The 22,633-nt window shown below is 33.4% G+C and overlaps 1 protein-coding gene across 1 annotated transcript in view; it reads left to right on the top strand.

Moving 5' to 3' along the window:
- The window catches only part of LOC130441037 (paired box protein Pax-2a), a 58,565-nt gene that overhangs the window by 518 nt on the left and 35,414 nt on the right, over positions 1-22,633 (top strand). Inside the window, exon 2 of the mRNA XM_056774518.1 lies at positions 20,170-20,211. Within this exon, the coding sequence (XP_056630496.1) occupies positions 20,199-20,211 (13 nt within the window). The 5' untranslated portion in view covers positions 20,170-20,198. The remainder of the gene's footprint in view (positions 1-20,169; positions 20,212-22,633) is intronic.

Raw genomic sequence — 22,633 nt, 5'->3', positions numbered from 1 at the left:
TTGCACTGAAACACCCATGGGTGTAATCTTCAATATTTAGTTTTGCTTCAAATTTCTTCATTAGTGTAGTTGAAAATATATTCAACAATGTAGTTCATGGCTAAATGGACGATGTCCTTCTACCAAAAAAGGAATCAATCAACTTCTTTATTAATATCCATTTTCCGTATTGAAATACTGAAATGAGAACTGATGTTTTTGTAATTACTATATTCATCGAGGACAAATCTGTTCAGAAATAACAGAAAATTCATTAGAATACGACGAAACTTCATATTTTCATCTGTTCATTCGATTGAAAAATTTTCAAATAGAAAAGGTAATTGTAAAATTGTATTTTGATTACCTGTACTACATTACCAGCCTAACATTGATGATAAAACAATTTTTTATGCTTATTTTCTCCAAATAAGAAACTTCCTGAATAACCATTGTTCCATGTTTCTCTATCTACCATTTGGAGTTTTAGAAATTGTTGAAGAATCCCGACTATAGGTTAGATATTTTTTTTTCGTTCTTAGTGGCTGGCGGCGCTGCGTGTCATTCAGTGCTGTCATCCAGAATCTCGACTCTCGATTAGATATTTTTCCAGCGATTTTTCTAGTTTTTTTTTTGGTTCTGAGTACCTGGCGGCACTGCGTGTCATTCAGTGCTGTCATCCAGAATCTCGACTCTCGATTAGATATTTTTCCAGCGATTTTTCTAGTTTTTTTCGTTCTGTATGGCTGGCGGCCATGCCTGTCATTTCGTGCTGTCAACAAGAATCTCGACTCTCGGTTAAATATTTTTCCAGCGAATTTTTCTAGTTTTTCTCCGTTCTGAGTAGCTGGCGGCCCTGCGTGTCATTCAGTGCTGTTATCAATAATCCTGACTCTCGGTAAGATATTTTTGTAGCGACTCTTCCTAGTTTTTTTTTTCGTTCTGAGTAGCTGGCGTGTCATTCAGGGCTGTCATCAATAATCCCGACTCTCGGTTAGATATTTTTGTAGCAACTCTTCCTAATTTATTTCGTTCTGAGTGGCTGACGACCATGCCTGTCATTCCGTGCTGTCAACAAGAATCCCGACTATCGGTTAGATATTTTTGTTGCGACTTTTTCTAGTTGTTTTTCGTTCTGAGTGACTGGCGGCCATGCCTGTCATTCAGTGCTGTCATCAAGAATCCTGACTCTCGGTAAGATATTTTTGTAGCGACTCTTCCTAATATATTTCGTTCTGAGTGGCTGACGACCATGCCTGTCATTCCTTGCTGTCAACAAGAATCCCGACTCTCGGTTAGATATTTTTGCAGCAACTTTTTCTAGTTTTTTTTTTGGTTCTGAGTAGCTGGCGTGTCATTCAGGGCTGTCATCAATAATCCCGACTCTCGGTTAGATATTTTTGTAGCAACTCTTCCTGATTTATTTCGTTCTGAGTGGCTGACGACCATGCCTGTCATTCCGTGCTGTCAACAAGAATCCCGACTATCGGTTAGATATTTTTGTTGCGACTTTTTCTAGTTGTTTTTCGTTCTGAGTGACTGGCGGCCATGCCTGTCATTCAGTGCTGTCATCAAGAATCCTGACTCTCGGTAAGATATTTTTGTAGCGACTCTTCCTAATATATTTCGTTCTGAGTGGCTGACGACCATGCCTGTCATTCCTTGCTGTCAACAAGAATCCCGACTCTCGGTTAGATATTTTTGCAGCAACTTTTTCTAGTTTTTTTTTTGGTTCTGAGTAGCTGGCGTGTCATTCAGGGCTGTCATCAATAATCCCGACTCTCGGTTAGATATTTTTGTAGCAACTCTTCCTGATTTATTTCGTTCTGAGTGGCTGACGACCATGCCTGTCATTCCGTGCTGTCAACAAGAATCCCGACTATCGGTTAGATATTTTTGTTGCGACTTTTTCTAGTTGTTTTTCGTTCTGAGTGACTGGCGGCCATGCCTGTCATTCAGTGCTGTCATCAAGAATCCTGACTCTCGGTAAGATATTTTTGTAGCGACTCTTCCTAATATATTTCGTTCTGAGTGGCTGACGACCATGCCTGTCATTCCTTGCTGTCAACAAGAATCCCGACTCTCGGTTAGATATTTTTGCAGCAACTTTTTCTAGTTTTTTTTTTGGTTCTGAGTAGCTGGCGTGTCATTCAGGGCTGTCATCAATAATCCCGACTCTCGGTTAGATATTTTTGTAGCAACTCTTCCTGATTTATTTCGTTCTGAGTGGCTGACGACCATGCCTGTCATTCCGTGCTGTCAACAAGAATCCCGACTATCGGTTAGATATTTTTGTTGCGACTTTTTCTAGTTGTTTTTCGTTCTGAGTGACTGGCGGCCATGCCTGTCATTCAGTGCTGTCATCAAGAATCCTGACTCTCGGTAAGATATTTTTGTAGCGACTCTTCCTAATATATTTCGTTCTGAGTGGCTGACGACCATGCCTGTCATTCCTTGCTGTCAACAAGAATCCCGACTCTCGGTTAGATATTTTTGCAGCAACTTTTTCTAGTTTTTTTTTTGGTTCTGAGTACCTGGCGGCCCTGCGTGTCATTCAGTGCTGTCATCAATAATCCCGACACTCGGTTAGATATTTTTGCAGCAACTTTTTCTAGTTTTTTTTTTGGTTCTGAGTACCTGGCGGCCCTGCGTGTCATTCAGTGCTGTCATCAATAATCCCGACGCTCGGTTAGATATTTTTTTAGCGACTCTTTCTAGTTTTTCTCGTTCTAAATGGTTGGCAGCCCTGCGTGTCACTCAGTTGTGTCGTCGTGACTTAAGTTAATCTAACTTCACGTGTTCGGATTCGCTTGTATTTTAAATGCATTTTCTCCAGTAATCGAAACTCGGTAAAACCATAAATCGTTTCGGTCTGTGTTTGTTAAGATTAGAAAATGAAAATCACTTTAGAGTTGTGTTAATATGATTCAATTTGCCTATCAGAAGTTACTTGATCATTTTTGTTTTCTCCATATTTGTCAGTCAGTCTTGCAAAAATGCAAAATTTTTTAAACATAGATAAAATTGACGTTTTGACTTCTCTTCAAGGCTTTATCAATTTTATTTATCTTTCAAAAATTATTAAAAAACTAATTTTGAAACAGAAGAGACCTAAAATCAAGAAGATTTAGAAACATAAACATATCAAAAGGTCTAAGAAATTAGAGAAATTTATAAATTAATAATTTAATTTAATTTCTTATTTCTTAGACCTTTTGATATGTTTATGTTTCTAAATCTTCTTGATTTTAGGTCTCTTCTGATTTAAGATTAGTTTTTTCATATAATAATAAAAATACAGATGAAAATTCGACGTTTCGACTATAATTTTGATATAGACTAAGAGAAATCGAAACGTCAAATTTTTATCTGTTAGCATCTATCTTAAATATTAGAAAAGAACTAATTTTAAATCAGAAGATACCTAAAATCAAGAACATTTAGAAGCATAAATTAATATTAATAAATTACTGGTTAAAATAACTTCCTTCTTACTGCTCGAAAGAATGAATTAAAAAGTAAACAAATCTCCCAAAAATCCATTCTGAATCATAATAAATATATGCGTGTATATGGTAATACGAATTCCGTATTAATGAATTCAAGATGTTGAGTACGATATAAAATTGCTATGTCGACGTTAAACTTCTGGTGGTACTTTTTAATCGAGTTATTTCAATTTCCATTCAACTATCACCTGTTAAACCACACCGAAAGAAAAAAAATTCTGTATGTTTAAATCTTAATTGGTAATAATTGGAATAATTTATATCGTTTCGAGTTTTTTTATAAAAGTTTATAATCATATATATTTCATAAAATAGATAATCAACAATAATACAAATTATGCGATATGGGAAAAATAATTTATAAATAATTTAATATTTAAAAATAAATAATAATATGTTTTGAAGTAGTTTTAGAAATTTAAATTCAATTCATTTGTTTTGACTGTTGAAAAACGTTGAATGAACTAATTTGTGAAAGCTCGCATTATTGTAGTGGAAAATGATTCGTCTTCCGCGATTGGTTTCCCTGATTTTTCCAAACACTTCTGGCAAACAAATGCTGGTGTACCATTCAGAATTGACAGTTCTATGTTTCTCTAATGGAACGGTGGTAACATGTCCAGCTATTCCGAAAAAACAAACGACCATTCGCATAGAAGTGTTTTGTCCAACTTTTGTTGGATTTGGCACATTGAATTCGGAACACTGTAGCTGGAGAGATTGTTCCATCACCAAAAGTCGAAGCGTGGCGATAGGTACACTGCTGTTGGTTCAATCCACGTTGAGAGTTATAGAAAATGCACGAAATTATCCGCGATTCAATCATATTTTTCCATGACAACACGTTCTGAGTACTAAATCCTGAGCTGCAGTTCCAGCTTTCTTTGTAAATGCAGCAATCTGAGTTTTTACTGCATTAAACTCAATTAGATTACTTCCTCTCCACTTTTAGTCCGGTCAAATTCGACCAAAAAGTAAGAGTGAAGCTACATAAATTCCCATCACCCTGGAAATCAGTAAAATTGTTTAAAATACAATTAAAAATCAAACTTAAATGAGTTTTTTACGATTATCAGCAGAACTGTAAGTTTTATCATAAAAATATTCCAGATAAAAATTGTAGATCATAAAATTATCTACAAAAAACGTATCAATACTTTTTTTTCTACGAACCACCGTTTCTGAAATATAAAGATTCAAAAAGTTATAAAAGTGATAATGTTTCAGATTTACTGTCGTAGAAATACCAAAGCTGCAGAACAGCATCGTCGAACTTTAGCAACATCTTCGTCAATTGATAATTTGATAATTTATTTGATGAATTTTTTACAAATACAACAAGTCTCGGTTCATTTCAATGTTTCCTGCTGAAAATATATTGGAGAAACCATTAAATACGACAACTTTTATAACTTTTTGGAAAATTATATGTCAGAAACAGTGGCTTGTAGGAAAAAAGTATTAATACGTTTCTTGTAGACAATTTTATGATCTACAATTTTCGTCTATACACGGAAATGATGGGAAACATTCAAATTCTATGTTCAAATGTATTTTAAATAATTTTACTAATTTTCAGCTTGATGAGAATTTATGTAACTTCGACCGTCTAAATTTACCGGATTATTTAGAATATTTTCAAGATCGGGTTCGATGATAATGATCTGTTGCTATTTACAGATTTGAGTGTTGGTTTATTTGAACGTCAACAACGTATAAAAAACAGAGTCGATAAGGTACATTTAAGCTTGTAAACTGGCGGCTCGAACTTATTACATCACCAAACGCCACTTCTTAAACCTCCGAAAAAAATTGAAAAAATCGGCGTATATTTGAAATGAAAATTTTTCGTATACGGCTTAATGGAAAATAATTTTTGAAGTCTCCGTTCAAAATATCTGTTTGAGTTACCCGAAATTAGAAAAAAATCATATGGATACGATAAAAATTCACTGAAATATAATTATTATATTTCCACCTACTCGAGCTCCCGTCAACCACGCAAAAAAGGGCTTCTAATTTTTTTAAATTCATTTATTGCGCCAATTATCAATTGATTTTAGTAATTTTTTTTTAAAACTCCTGGGAATAGTTATACTTTTTGATAAAGTTGCTCAGTATTGAGTAACGGCTCGTGGTACCCCAAGAAACTTTGGAGGAACGTTGAGGCAGGATGATAATTGCAAAAATGCGTTAAAGTATTTACTTATCTAATGCTGGCATTTCATTTTTAATTGATTATGATCCTTTTTAGATACAATATTATAATAAAAGGAATAGAATCGAGCTGTATGATCAACAAATAAAATTAAGTAAAATTTTTTAACATCAGAAACGTAAATAATATAAAATGAACATCCAAGGCTGGTCATAATTTTTCCTTCACTTATCCCAATCATCCCTCTCGTTTTAAAAAAAATTTTCCGGCTTCCAAAACTTCTTACGCTTATTTGAGGTTTACCCCACGTTACAAAAGGTTTCACGCGCCCCCGTTATGAGGTTTTTGGCAATTTCATATCCGACCTGTTCTGAACTTATAAAGTGACGTTTGGTGATGTACAAAAGTTCTGCTCTGGGACTGGTAGTGTGTAGATCGGGTCTGAAATTTTGTCGAGTAGATCGTTGATGTATAATATAAACAGAGTTATTTTGTAACACCTTGTATATATTTTAATTGACAATAACGTGGTACTTATTGCAATATACAAAAAAACAAAAACATTAAATTCGAATGCCATATTAGTGAAAATATGTAAATTTAAGCAACATTTATAAGCGAAAGGCATTAATATTAATTCCAACGTATACCTAATCAAAATATCATAGAATATATCAGCGCGGTGATTATGCAGACAAATCAAATATCTATCAATCATACCAACATAAAATATGTCTGTTACTATGACAACGTCATATAAATAATTCAATTATTGAAATATATCGTTACGGCTACTGGGTGGCTTCATTAACCACTCGAGTTAATTATTATCGTAACTTATATAATTATATGTCGACGATTGGTTCCCACAAATAAATTATTCAAATTTTTTTTGTGAATAGCATATCACGCTGTGATTAGATGGTTATTTAATGTTAAATGTATGTGAACGACGGTAGCTATTTCTAAATTGTTTTTCAATTTTGTCTTTTATACCAAAATGGTGCGTTCCGCGATACTAAAGAAAAAAGTCTTTGAATTATGTTACTAAAGCTATTAATATTGATTGTACGAATTTGATGCATAAAATAAAATCGCTACCCCTAAATGAAATCGAAGAAACACCCGAAAATATCACAGGGATAATAGCTACTCTGTTTATATTGAATTATACCAACAAAAATGAGGTGTTCGAACGTATTACTGAAATAAGTACATACAGGGTGTTTCTATATTCGACCGACAACGCTCAACCACAGAGAGATCTCAATAAATTCATTTTGAAATAGGAATACGAGGAATTTTAAATCAAAATCAAAAATTTGCCATAAATCAAGAACGCTTCTAAATTTCTTTTCAAAATTTGGTAACCAATACGCTTTTTAATAAAGTTATATTTAGACATAAACAGACTTTGAAAAATTGTGTGTGTGTGTGTGTCAGCTCCGACGCACGACTGGAGTTTACTCCTTAAGTTCGATAGTCTAACCAGACGCAAAAAGAGTTTATTTAACTTAAAAAAGATTGATTGATTGCCAGAATATTTTGGGCTTCCTTTATTAATTTTTTTTTCAATCTGTAAACTCGCTGTCTCTCGGCTGGAGTTTTTGGAGGTTTAGATTTTTTCCTAGTCAAAAAATATAAAAAAAAAATTAGAAAATTATAAAAATTTTAACCGACTTTAAGAAAATTGATAAAAAAAGGTTTTTATAAACATTTTTTTTTAAATTATTATAATTAATTTTTTATTTAAAATATAATATTATCTTAATAATTAACAAAAATGGTTATAAAAAGATAATTATGTCACTAAATCTTTTACATACAATAATAAATAGTACATGAAAATTATTTAAATAAGCTAAAAAATAACTTTTCGAAAGAAAATTATATAAAAACATTATTATAATGAAAAAATATTGTCGATTTTTCTGATAATATTATCGAATTATTGACTACAGTTGTTAATATTTAAAAATTATTTATAAAATAAATCATAATAACGTGGAAGAATTTATAGACATCGACAAAAAAATTAATTTTTGGTTAGATTAGAAATTTTCTATTTTATGTGGATGCGCTCGATAATTCATATTGGGTTGATTATCTAATTTTATGTGTTGTTTTCAAATATGTATTTATATGAACTACATCGATAATTATTAAAATATTTAATAAATACAAATTGCACATGCTCATACATATAATACATGAATTATAACGTACCTTGCAACCACGTGTTTGTTAGATGTTCCGGCAATATCATCTACACCTCTTTCTCATCATAGGACGCACACCAAAAACGTAACGAGGTCATTCATCGATAGATTTTACTCCTCACATTTTTCTCATACCGGGCCCCTTATATATGCAAATCGATTCTTAAGGAGTAAACTCCAAAAATTTAGGAGTAAATTCATTTATAAAAAACTAATAACCTTTTATGGAGCTAAAATGAAAGCTCTAGACTCTAAACAAAAGTCTTTAGGTAATTAAATACTTACTCAATATTTGTAAATTATAATCACGTGTCATATTTTTGATAGTTCGTGACACTTTGTGTATTTGACGCGATTTGATAAATTTAATTCTTAGAATTTTAAATTAGTTTCTACATTAATTTTGCTGTTATAAAATGAATTTTTTATTTGAAGAATTTACCGATATGTTAATGATTTAGCTCGAAAAAAATGGTAGAATGGCAGCTCGTTTATACCAACAAAGATTTCTCAATCGTCGAATTCCACGTCATTCTTCATTTGCAAGTATTGAAAAAAGGCTGAAAAAACTTGTTAATTATAAGAAATAACGCTGGAAAGCAACGTACAACAAGGACTGTGCATCTGGAAGAGGAAATATTAAATAATATTTTTGAAAGGCCATCATTAACTACTCGAACTGTAGGTCGCGCTTTAAGGCCTTTTTTATGCACGCGTTTTTTGTCGCTGGTCGCGAGGCGATAAGAAACGCGACGTTTTCTAAAAGCATGTTGTTAAATTTCAGTCAGTTTGCATAGTTCTGTTGATGTGTGAAGGAGTACCATGGAGAATCTGGACGTTGAATATTTTAATGACGCAATAAAAGAAAAAACATGTTTGTGGGATTAATCATCAGAAGATTACAAAAACAGGCGATTGAAAAGAGATGCGTGAAAGGAAATTAACGAAATCATCATTCCCGAATTCATTGTTATTGATTCAAACAAATCTACTCATTAACACTATTATTTTACCTTTTTTCTTTCAATAATGGTCTTTTGTTTGTACTTACCTCAGCGTCATTGATAACATTTCCCCTGGTTCTGAATTTCTCCCTGTCGAGTCTTAATTCTGCATGAAATGTATAATATGCGCCTCTGAAAAGTCTTGCACTATTAATTGGATGCACACCCCAACGTCTCTGGCGTCTTTTTCAATGAAATTTTTATATATCAAATACGTAAAAACACACGGATCCATTTTTAATCACTGCCGTTGGGTGGTCCACTTGCAACAGTTGAAACTGATCAAATTTGAAAGCGGCACGCGACAAGAAACGCTAGGATATTGTTTCATAAAATAATGTCGCGTTTCTTGTCGCCCCGCGACCAGCGACAAAAAACGCGTGCATCAAAGAGGCCTGAGTGGATCATTCTACTGTATGGAAAGTTTTAAAAAAACAAGTGTTAAATCCATACAAATTGGCCAGTCTTCAAGCATTAGAACCTAGAGATTTTCAGGTGCGCATGGATTTTTCAAACTGGTATTTACGAAAGTTTCGTGAAGATTGAAATTTTCCAAAATATGTGTTGTATAACGATAAGGCTAGATTTACGAGGGAAGAAATTTTCAACTGTTCGTGAAGGGGGATGTCAGCATAAATACTCGGTTAATGTGTGGATGGGTATGGTTGGAGATTGCTTAATCGGGCCTTACATGTTATCAAATATGTTAAATGAAGCAATATCTTCGCACTTTCTTGAAGAAATGTTGGAGAATATACTGTTAAATATTAGACATCACATGTGGTTTCAACACGATGAGGCATCTGTTCATTTTGCTGCAGTGGCAAGAAATTACTTAAGCAGACGTTTTAGAGAAAAATGGATTGGTCGCGGTGGACCCAATTATTGGCCCCGAAAATCACCTGACTTAAATCCTAGCGATTTTTTTTTTATGGAGCTATATGAAGAATAGAAGCTATATAGAATCAAGCTGCGGCAGAAATCATTCAATCCCGTCCAGATTTATTCTCAAAGACACGTTTTTCAATGACAAAACGGTGTGAAAAGTGTATTGAGGTAAGCGGCCAATAGTTTGAATAACTTTGTCAATTTTGTTATTGTTGTAATACAGTCTTTTGTTCATTTTAGCTCTACAAAAGGTTATTAGTTTTTTAACTAAAATAATCGGGCAATTTAAAACAACTTTTAAAAAAGAATTTGCTCCAGTGGCGTTAAAAATAGTGACAATCAACCCCGACAGCGCGTGACTAGTTAAAATGTTTCCAAAGTTTATTTATGTCAAAATATTACTTTATTAAAGTAACGAAATTTGAACAAAAAATTAAAGGTGTTCTTGATTTATGGCAAATTTTTGATTTTGATTAAAAAATTTGAACACCCTATATCTCAGCAACTAGGCCCCGTAAGGGTTCGTATTCCTATATCAAAATGAATCATTTAATGAGATCTCTATGTGGTAGATCGTTGTCGTTCGAATATAGAAACACCCTGTAGATGAAGCAAATTAAGTAGAATGTGTAGGATTTACATGATTGGACTCAAGTGCATTTCACTGAACTTAATACACATATTGCTTGATCATCTAGTGATACTTCTTTAGAAATGAATCTTTACAAGACAGTTATAGATACTCTATAAATCATTCAAAAATTTCTACCTAGAAATTATTGGATAATTATTGGAAGCTTCCTAGACAATTTTTTCATAAACTTAACCTGCAAAAATAGCTTTTCGATCATTGAATTATTCCTAGACTCACGTAGAACCTTCCTAATCATCATCATCAACCTGATAAGTTTTTCAATAATGGAAAATTTGCTAGAATAATTTTTCTAATTATTCAAACCTTCCTTGACCTTTTTAGGAAAAACCAATTTACTTTTTGGAATGTGTGTGTATGCATATTTGTACTAACTATTATTTTGTTACACTCTGTAGTAAATTCAGAGAACAGTTTTGACTCCACACTTGATTGCTCGATATAATACAAGTTTTATTTCCAATTATCAATAGAACATTCGAAGAAATTTTCATTATGCTGGGCCAATCATCATTTTTTCCTGTTTTTCATTCTGTTCTTTCTTAAATGTGTTACTACAAACGGTGTTTCTGTCTCTAAACATACTTCTACGACGTTTAGGCTTAAATCTGTCGAAGCAAGCTTTTCAATAAATTATTTTTTTAAAATTTTATCTAACTATATCGTCCCCAAGATTTTCTCTCCGGATAATATTCATAATAGCGGGCCAAATTTCACCAAAATAATGAAATGGGTTCAACTTGAGAGGTCTTACCGCTTGTGCTACAATTTCCTTGATCCTCTACGTTTGTATCAATGTCTGATGGGAATTCGCTAACAAAGTGTTCAAAGAAGTCTAGACCATGATTAAAAATCGTACATGGTAAGCCCCGAGACTTAAACCACAAGGTCTGTTATAGGGCCCAACCAAAACGTAGAGAATACGCTTTGTACTTGATTTGAAATGGTTTGAAAGATTATATTATCAATTCATGAAGATCAGGAATAATTCGTAGCCCTTACGAAGCAATATTGGTAGTAAAGCTACAGTTGAATGAAATGGTCACACTTGTTGAACTGTTTACTGAAGAAGAGTTTGAATCTATTTGAGATTAAGACGAAAACGATTTGTATGAGGATAGGGAAAGCGAACCAAATATTAACGACCCCTTTATTAATGCAGGTGAAGAAATAGAGAGCAATACTACAATTATCGTAAACACAGATTCATAGAAGGAAACACCAAATAAGCAGACAGTAAAACCTGATATTTAGACCGACGACCAAGAAAATACTACAAGTCCCTTAAATATAACGCAAAGTGACAGAAAAATAGTAATTCCTTTCGAAAAAAAGAAACAAGATATTGGGGAAATCAGAATATTAGTTGGATAATATTTGAAAAAGCTAAAATTACCTATTGCTAATACAGGTAATAATATAGTTGTCAAAATTTCTGATGAAGACCGTGCCAAACCGCAGAAATATTCTGTCTGTTATCCTTTCTCAGGAGACTGAAAGAAGACATTAAGCACGGGATATTAAATTTAGTTGACGCAAAAAATCGGTTCACCTTCTGCAAAGAAACGTTCATCACAGTCACACTCCACAGTCATCACTCCACTGCAATAACTTTTTGTGATTTTTCTGAGACTTTCGATTGTGTTAATCAAGTTTTAATTAACAATTTTTCCAATATAAAAAATGTATAGAACTCTCCAATCAGTACTCTAAGCTCTAGCCTCTAGAATATCTAAATTATTTCACAGTTATAGGAGAAATCACTTGAATAAATAATGGCTAAGTCTAACCTTCGTTTATGAACGACCTATAGTTTTCTATATTCCCAATACTGTCAGTTATTTTATTATATGCTTCACTAGCTTGTACCAGCGGATTATTTCAGCCTTTTTAGTTCTTTTTCTATAAATACTCATCTGGAACTGATGGACTCAATACCAAAAATGTTTTCGAGTCTGCCCGATTGCACATTAAATCACGTTACCACTTTTCCCAATTGCCTTAAGACAGTTATAAGGAAGAGATAAAAATTAAGCGTCTAATTATCGCCCAATTCCACTATTTCTCACGTTATCTAAGATCATAGAAAGATTGGATAAAAATAGGCTTTTATCATGTACAAATGGTGCTATATTCTCCCTTCTTAATAATGTGTACTCTACCCTAAACAGTCATCACTCTAGTGCAATAACTTTTTGTAATTTTTATGAGACTTCCGATTGTGTTAATCATATTTTAATTAACAAATTGCATTACTACGGTTTCAAGGGAATACCTCTCGCATGGTTTAACCCATACCTTACCAACAGAAGTTAGTTTGTAAGGGTGGAGTGCCCCAAGGCTCAGTACTAGACCCTCAACTCAACTTATTCACCTTAACACTTTGTTATGCCCTTATTGAGACGCAAAAAACAAACTACAACAACAAAACTTACTGCAGAGACTTCTTTAATTATTCATCTTAGAATCCTTTCAGAAAGGTCATTGCACGGAAATACACTTAGGAAAGCGGAGCACGACCTTTACCTGCCAACTCCACGTTCAGAATTGGTTAAAGGCTCAATACTTCACAATGCAAAAAATGCACAATCACTTGCCAATTGAAATCAAATCGATATCATATTTACTGGAGAGTGACTTCTACTCTGTAAATGACTTCTATTCTAATAATAATATTTAATCACGGGCATTTTGCATACTAGTTTGATTTTGCTATCATATACTAATTATTAGCTATCACTATTACCCATAATTTTGTTACTCATTATGGTTTTCTTCCGTATATTGAAATCTTACATATTAAAAAAATTGATGATTTCCATTCCGAGTCCGTTCAGGTGTTCTACCCAACCGATTTGCTTGATTTTTTTTTCCATGAAAGGTATTGATGCACAGATCAGCCATCAACAATCGGATTTCATCTAATTTTCACCATTCTCAAGTTATACTCAAATGCGATTTCCCCCTGTACATTACTTATGGGAGTTTTTCACATACACACGTTCTATCCTCAATATCTCAGGTTCTATTTAAGATAAAGACTTCGTTCTGGTTTAAGAACAATCGCTGAAACACCTTCTTTCTTTTGATTTTTGAACACTTAAATCGGTTGAGTTGCAAAGGAGCTAGGCGCGGACATTCACTGTGGAGTTATGGATTTTTGTAGGTTTTTGGCAATTTTTCTACATTCAAAAATCTATATCTCAGGTTCTAATATAGCTACAGAGTTCGTTTTGGTTTAAGAACAATCGCTGAAACACCTTCTTTCTTTTGATATTTGAACACTTAAATCGGTTGAGTTGCAAAGGAGCTAGGCGCGGACATTCACTGTGGAGTTATGGATTTTTGTAGGTTTTTGGCAATTTTTCTACATTCAAAGATCTATGTCTCAGGTTCTAATATAGCTACAGAGTTCGTTTTGGTTTAAGAACAATCGCTGAAACACCTTCTTTCTTTTGATTTTTGAACACTTAAATCGGTTGAGTTGCAAAGGAGCTAGGCGCGGATATTCACTGTGGAGTTATGGATTTTTGTAGGTTTTTGGCAATTTTTCTACATTCAAAAATCTATATCTCAAGTTCTAATATAGCTACAGAGTTCGTTTTGGTTTAAGAACAATTGCTGAAACAACTTCTTTCTTTTGAGTTTTTGAACACTTAAATCGGTTGAGTTGGAGAGGAGCTAGGCGCGGACATTCAATGTGGAGTTATGCATTTTTGTAGGTTTTTGGCAATTTTTCTACATTCAAAGATCTATGTCTCAGGTTCTAATATAGCTACAGAGTTCGTTTTAGTTTAAAAACACTCGCTCTAACACCTTCTTTCTTCTGAGTTTTTGAACACTTAAATCGGTTGAGTTGGAGAGGAGCTAGGCGCGGACATTCAATGTGGAGTTATGGATTGTTGTAGGTTTTTGGCAATTTTTCTACATTCCAAGATCTATATTCCAGGTTCTAATATAGCTACAGAGATCGTTTTGTTTTAAAAACACTCGCTGAAGCACCTTCTTTCTTTTGAGTTTTTGAACACTTAAATCGGTTGAGTTGCAAAGGAGCTAGGCGCGGACATTCACTGTGGAGTTATGGATTTTTGTAGGTTTTTGGCAATTTTTCTACATTCAAAAATCTATATCTCAAGTTCTAATATAGCTACAGAGTTCGTTTTGGTTTAAGAACAATCGCTGAAACACCTTCTTTCTTTTGAGTTTTTGAACACTTAAATCGGTTGAGTTGCAAAGGAGCTAGGCGCGGACATTCACTGTGGAGTTATGGATTTTTGTAGGTTTTTGGCAATTTTTCTACATTCAAAAATCTATATCTCAAGTTCTAATATAGCTACAGAGTTCGTTTTGGTTTAAGAACAATCGCTGAAACACCTTTTTTCTTTTGATTTTTGAACACTTAAATCGGTTGAGTTGCAAAGGAGCTAGGCGCGGACATTCAATGTGGAGTTATGGATTTTTGTAGGTTTTTGGCAATTTTTCTACATTCAAAGATCTATGTCTCAGGTTCTAATATAGCTACAGAGTTCGTTTTGGTTTAAGAACAATCGCTGAAACACCTTTTTTCTTTTGATTTTTGAACACTTAAATCGGTTGAGTTGCAAAGGAGCTAGGCGCGGACATTCACTGTGGAGTTATGGATTTTTGTAGGTTTTTGGCAATTTTTCTACATTCAAAAATCTATATCTCAGGTTCTAATATAGCTACAGAGTTCGTTTTAGATCAAGAACACTCTCTGAAACATCTTCTTTCTTTTTAGTTTTTGAACACTTGAATCGGTTGAGTTGGAGAGGTGCTAGGCGCGAACATTCACTGTGGAGTTATGGATTTTTGTAGGTTTTTGTCAATTTTTCTACATTCAAAGATCTATATCTCAGGTTCTAATATAGCTATAGAGTTAGTTTTGGTTTAAAAACACTCGCTGAAACACCTTCTTTCTTTTGAGTTTTTGAATACTTAAATCGGTTAAGTTGGAAAGGAGCTAGGCGCGGACATTCAATGTGGAGTTGTAGGTTTTTGGCAATTTTTCTACATTCAAGGATCTATATCTCAGGTTCCAATATAGCTACAGAGTTCGTTCTTTTCTATTATAATGATTTCTGATACTTATTTAATGGATTCGATGCGAGCGAAGCCGCGGGTAAAAGCTAGTTCTATTTTATTTGTATCTTTATTTAGTTATTTAATTGTATACTACTTGTTTAATTACTTTATCAAGTCTACGAAGATATCATCATATAAAATTGCTAGTTAACGAGATTAATTCTATGTCATTTATCCAAATAAAGGCTGGATAGTATACTGTCCGGATTTATTTACTACTGGCTGTAACACGTATATTGTAATAACACCTAATTCCTTATTAAAAAGTTCATCAGGATTCAAGTTGCAACACATTCGGCAACACATATTTAAAACGAAACAAAAGTGTAGACTAAACCAATGTAAGCTTTTACAATCACGAACACTCACAGACATACCAACTGTACACGAAAAAAATTAGTAGTCGTAAAAAGCGTGACCGTAATTATACAGGTTACGGTGGAGAGTTATGGCCTGTGTAAATTTAAATATTGATTACCCTTTATGCTGAAAAATATGAAATTAATGTAAATCAAAATCATAAGCGCAACGTGTTCTACTAAAATTATTCAGGTAGTTAACTCGCATTTGCATCCCCTATCACGCATTTTTCTACCCTTAATCGTTTTGATATGTATTATAGGCCAGTTAGTCGTCATATATTAGTAAGTTTGTATAATTTGAGTTGAGATTCCTTATTTCGGTTTACTGAATTCTAAATTTTGATTTGAATATTTTTTTTTTTTTTGATGAAATTTTTGTAATAATTTTGATTATAATTCATGAAATACAGGAAAGGCGTTTCATTCAGTAGATAGATTCGTAATAAAAATGTTTCTTCAGAGATTTATACAGGGTGTCCCACGACGAGTTAAAACTATCTGTATATGGCAAAATACTTATAGTAAAATCATTAAAATTTCTACGTTTGGGTTTTCGGATATGATCTTTTTAACTAATATGTTTTCAAAATGGTTCCACCGGAATTCGACTGTAACTTTGTTGTTTTTAATAGAACACGCTGTATATTAATACACTTTTGAAATCTGCGTAATATTTTAGTATACTTTTGTCTAAAAACTTTTTTCGAAAAATGCATATTTTTGAGTTAATAATTTCTTTGTAACAAATTTGATTGTTTTGCAGACCCTTATAAATTATTTTTTTACGAGTATACCCTTAAAGATATAAAAATGGTTTCTATTTCGTTGCTTTAAGCAATGTTTGATGTATTCGAATCTATGTTGAAAAAGTTTTCATTTTATACAGGATGTGTATAAAAAGTATTCAAAATTTAACTTTATAAATATCAAATTTCTTTATTTTCATAAATAGAACCCGGTTTTTACTATTTTCATGTATTCAGGGGTACAAATAAGGAAAATCTATGTATACTTTCTTATACCTAAAACTTATCGTTAAACTTTGAACTATTCTCCTTTTAGCGATGTTCAATAAGTTTGAAACTTTTTTTATAACAAGAATCGTCAAGCTTCTCAAAATATTTATCAGCTGAAGACATCACCTCTTTATTGTTTGATAATATTTGACCACCAAGCCATTTTTTCAAGTCTAGGGACGGAAAATAATTAGAGGTAATTAATTCATTAATTTTGTTATTTGCAATAACGTATTTGTGAGCTGGTGCATTGTCTTGATGCAACAACACTTTCTTCTTAGCCAAATGCGGCTAGTTTTGCTTGATTTCTACGCTTAAACGTTGCAAAAAGGTCGCATGATACACGCCGTTTTTCCTTTTTCAAAATGATCAATGAAAATTACCTCACGCGCATCCCAAAAAAACCGACGCCATAACCTTGCCTACAGATGGAACGGTTATTTCCTTATTCGGAGGCCGTTCTTCCTTTTCAGTCCATTGTTTCGATTGTTTTTTGTTTCGGATGTGAAGTGATGGACCCACGTTTCATCCATGGTTATAAAACGACATTCCATCGTGAGCATACGCGGTACCCATCTCGATTACAACTTCCTCATGTCCAAATTCCAAATTTTCAGTTATTAAGCAATGCACCACACTTTTTGAAATGCCTACTATGTTTGGATTCTCTATAGTCATCACCTTATTTGGTCGACCACTACGATGCTTTTTCGCAGGTCATACAGCCTCATTAAATCTGCTATCTAATATTTTACTGTTGATAACGAGAAGTCTTACCCAGAGTAGAATCCAGTTTAGTTTTTATATTGGTTGGTCTAAAGCCTTTCAAATAAAAGTATTCTATTGTTCCCATGTTTTCAAATGCACTGAAAACAGTCACTATGGCATCTTAAAACTTGATTCAAATGCTGTATATATTGCGTACTTCATTACTTTCTAATCCAGTGGTATTTTTCAAGCAACTACCGTCATATCTAAGTCAGGCTAGGTACTTCTGAGATCATCCTCGTATATATCATTATTGCTGTGTATTTTCAACCTTTAAAATCTAAAAATGAAAGATCAAAATCAACTTATCTAGCAGAGGAATACGTAGAAAACTTTAAAGGTAAAAAAATCACATAGCTGCACAGACTGAAAAGGCATTACTCCGATTCTTGTAATACAAACATGAAACTTCAAGAATCAATTTGGCATACTTTTTTGCATGTTAAAATGGTTCTTATTTTAACAATTGTACCAAAACTTATTAATCGAAGGTTGCATCTGCTTGGATTGCCGATTTTCTGAATTTGGTCATCAAATTTGCTCGAAAACACATGACAAACACGCAGTGAATGCAAGCTACGGCTATACTTATTTGTTTATAATAGCGAGAGACTGTTTTTGAAATTGATTTGAAATGAATGAGACGATTTTATCGACTATTTACACAAGTATCCATGGGCCTATAATTTTGAACGACGAATTTAATGTTATTCGGCCATACCCTTGTATAACTTGTAGTTAGTTACAAGCGTCTATATAGATTAGATCTAATAGCGATAAAAGTAGAAAATCATAAATAAATAAAACTGCATTTTGTGACGGTCGAAGTTGATAATAAGATTTACCACAATAGCGACAGAAATTGATGGACCAAATTATTCACAAATATCACAAATACCACAAATAAAATATAATAGAGCTTCATACAAGTTGCGTCTGGTTTAACCATTTTCTTATCTACAGGATTAAGAATTACACCAACATAGGTTAAGTTAGGTTATGTATGTGGACATAAAATTTCAACCAACTACTACAAATTTATCTCCATCCATGGTAGTTATCCCAACATGAGAGGAAGTTAATTAATAAGTTCGTAATACGGATTTTATTTTAGTTTCATGTAAGAAAATGGTTAACCAGAATTCGATAATTAGATATCGATAATCCTGTGAAGCCTAATTAGTTTATAAAAGTATTTAGTACCACATTCTTTGGAAGGTCTTTTGGACGCAATCCATTTACGACCCTTATACTCTAAAAAAAAGTTAATGCCGACTGATATACCAGATCCATGGTTAGAGAAGCGCTCATAATAATCATTCCCACGACAAAAGTAGTGAAGTTTACTAGTTCACGTATTCTAAGTAACCCCTGTAAGACACTGAAGTTTCTTCAAGGAACATGTCCTCTGGGAAGCGGTTGATTACTTCAAGACGCTACCTCATTTGCATGCAATAAAATATGTTTCTAACCGTGGGGTTATATAAACGTTTCTTACTCACTAAGTACACTAAGCTAGTCACTTTTTACTAAACTACACACTAAAACTTATCACTAAACACTCATCTAATTTTTTACATATTAATTTATTTAAAATCGTCTTTTACTTATCTATCTCGATGTATTGGGGATGACATCTTCGCTGTAAAACGAACACCTATTTATACAAAGAGGATTTCTTGATAATTCGGTTCTAGAAAGTAAACAAACAAAAAACCTTCCTATAAATTGTTTCAAAAACGGTCATAACATACTGTATCCTTCTAATTGGAAATTTGTACCTGGCTCGGGGGCTTTCAGGGTTCATGTCCTTGATAATTTCATAACATTACTCCCTCCTTAGAAGAAAGTTCTTTCTGGAACGTATATATAGCCGGGACTGGACCCATTCCTGCACTTGCTGCTGATGGGGTGTATAGCCGCAAACTAATATGTGGACATGGGATTCTGGAATATCATATCTACCATGTTTCTGACGTCTCGCCGATCCAACTGTTTACTCGCTATCTGTGTCATAGCCAGTTCTTCTTGTTGGATTTCAACACATTGTCGTGGAGGTTTTGAAGCGTTTTCTACACATCGTGGTAGGTGGATAGATTTTGAAATTCGTTTTTGGTTACCACGAATTTTGGTTGAATCTAACTGTTTTGTCGGGGAATCTGGTCTTCAAGTTTTTTATAATTGCCCAAGCTTTTTTCGGAAGACTGTCAACTCTTGTGATAGGGGCAGGGATGTTGCAGGCCAGCGAATAATTTTCTTGTAGTTCGATCAAATCTCGTGATTCTATAGCTTAAATGAATGAAGTATAATTGATTTCTATACCTTGTAATGTCTATATGTATATAACACTAGAAATCTGAAATTTTATAGTCATGGATTAATTTTGACCACTGACTCGCGTACTTTAGAAATGATTCTCTACTACTCAAGGACGAAATCCAAGTCTGAAATATATAAGAAAATTAATATTTTCTTCGACAATTGACATGTACAATAATATTCTTGTTTCAGATATTCTGCAATATTCAACTATTCCCAATATGCCACACACTGGTAAGTATTTCTTTTAATATCATTCAGGTTTTTAGTAATAATAAATTCTCGTAATAGATAGAATGTCTCCCTCAAGTCTTCATGTAAATTATCCTACCTAAACTATCATACAGAGGACGGCACAATTCAGGCAAAGCTCCCGAAAACTCGGAATAAATCCGGCAACGCTCATAAGTCTGACAACGCTGTCGAGAAAGATCAAAACGAAGCCTATTCGTGCTTCAGACTCTTTTAAACGAAAGTATTTATTCACCTCACGTGCTCGACATGATCCATTTTGATACAGTGACTTGGTCTTTTACAGTAGGCATGCTTTAACAGGTTTAGACTTGTCACGTTCTAGTTTAAATATATTCAGAATAAGTTACATTGAAACCTGAAGATAAATATGTGTTTTGACATAGAAATTTTCAGTGGCTGATTAAAGAGGTCATCGTGATATACTAAAACTCTTTCAACAAAACAAAAACAAAAAATGGGAATTGAAAATCGAAGAGTCACATAATATGTGCCAATCAAATATCTACAAGTTATTACTTTTGATTCAAATGACTTCCCATTTTACCACATTGTTTGCGAATCGATTTAAATGAATATACATAATGTCGTGCGAACATTAATATTTATAAACCAAAGCAAAATTGCAACTGTTTTAAATCAAACTATCAAATGTACTTCATTGAATCTCGTTCTCATAATCAGCCAATTACCAATAAAAAAACATCAACTTCCTTCGATGTCTTCGTTACCATCTGTTACAAACTGAACTGGTTTTTTTTCTACCCAAAACTGAATCTATTTATCATATTCCTCTTTATAAATTATGTTCTTATAATTGATTAGAGTATACATTATAGATGTAATAAAATCTTCCATTTTCCGTTGAATTTATTTCACTAACGACTCGTTATATATTAGCACAATTTATAGTGTTTATAACATTGGAAAAATCTTCCAATTGATACAATGAAATACCCGCCACAACGTTAAACATCTTCGATCTTGAATGAGACATTATAGAAGCATTTACACTAAAAAGTAAAAGTTTTAGCTCTTCTTTTCGATATTATTAGAGCATTTGACACTGCACGGTGTGAAGGAAACTGCTTATTCTTCATAAGAAAAATCCTTTAAGATAGATAAGTCAAAGTAATCAATATAATATCTGACTTAAAACAAAAAAAGTATTCCGCAAGGTTTAGTACTGAATCCATCACTATTCTTAGTTGCAATGAATGATGTCCTACAAGGATGTAAACTGCCTTTGAAAGCTCGTTTATATGCCCATGACCCAGTCCTTCACTATAAAAGTAATAGCCTCAAAAAAATTGGACAGAACCAACAAGCTTCACTTTCTCAACTCAAAAATCTTAGTTTATCATTTTCTCGAAGAAGAAAGCTTAAGAGCACCTCAATTTATACCTCTATGGCAATCATCTGCTTTTGTGTATGACTTCTAACGAGTCCCTCACCAGGAAATGGCACAAAAATAATCTTCTGACAAGTCAAAAACGAATTAACTTCTTAAAAGTGCTTGCTAACAAAAATTGGGATGCTGATTGACGAAGTCCGTTCACGCTTTATCATCGCACTTTAATCAGATCCAAGTTAGAGTATGGTTCAATTACCTACACCTAACCAATCGAGAGCCTTTACAGTGAAGCTGAAGAGCCATCTCTAGAAGACAGAACAACGTATTTAAGTCTGGTATATAACACAACTAAAACAAGACATTTCCAGCCCTACATACCACAATTGCGTCACAGGAAGCGTTCCCAACTTGTATCACCAATCTTGCTTCCCTTGATGGTACGAATATTCTGTGAACCATAACGTTGAAAAGTCTAAGTTGAAAAGCTCTCCAATAAAGGAGGAATAGCTGTAGTGACAACAACTTCTACTCTTATGTTTGAGCTTTCATCAACTAGCTCTATTTACTCAGCGGAACTGTATTTACTATCTAGATTTGATCCTTATAAATGCATATGAAACAAATAACCACATCATTCTTCGGGATTTCATCAACAGCCACACAATCCACTTACCCAGAACAACCCATTATTTCTTTAATCAAGGAAGAATTTTATTTTACTGAATAAAACTACAAGACTTTTACTTTCATATGGATCCCATCCAATATAGGAATACATGGTAACGAAAAAGCAGACAAATACGCTAGAGAAGCCGTAGAAAGCGACACAACGGAAACTGTGAGGGCGGATATAAAATCCAAAATAAATCCATGTGAAAACCAATGGAAAAGTGCGATAACTTAATGTAAAAGTCAACAAAGCCCTGGTCTACCATACCTAAAAATCGACCATTGGCCATACCCAGCTATTTCACGGCCTTCTTTTCAGCAAGGATACTAAACCAAATTGGAGTTACTCAGTGTCCCCAATTAACAACCAAACTGCAACAG

This window comes from Diorhabda sublineata, chromosome 3 (assembly GCF_026230105.1).
Source record: "Diorhabda sublineata isolate icDioSubl1.1 chromosome 3, icDioSubl1.1, whole genome shotgun sequence".
NCBI lineage: Eukaryota > Metazoa > Arthropoda > Insecta > Coleoptera > Chrysomelidae > Diorhabda > Diorhabda sublineata.
Note: the sequence above shows the minus strand (reverse complement) of the source record. Positions and strands in the feature narration are given on the sequence as shown.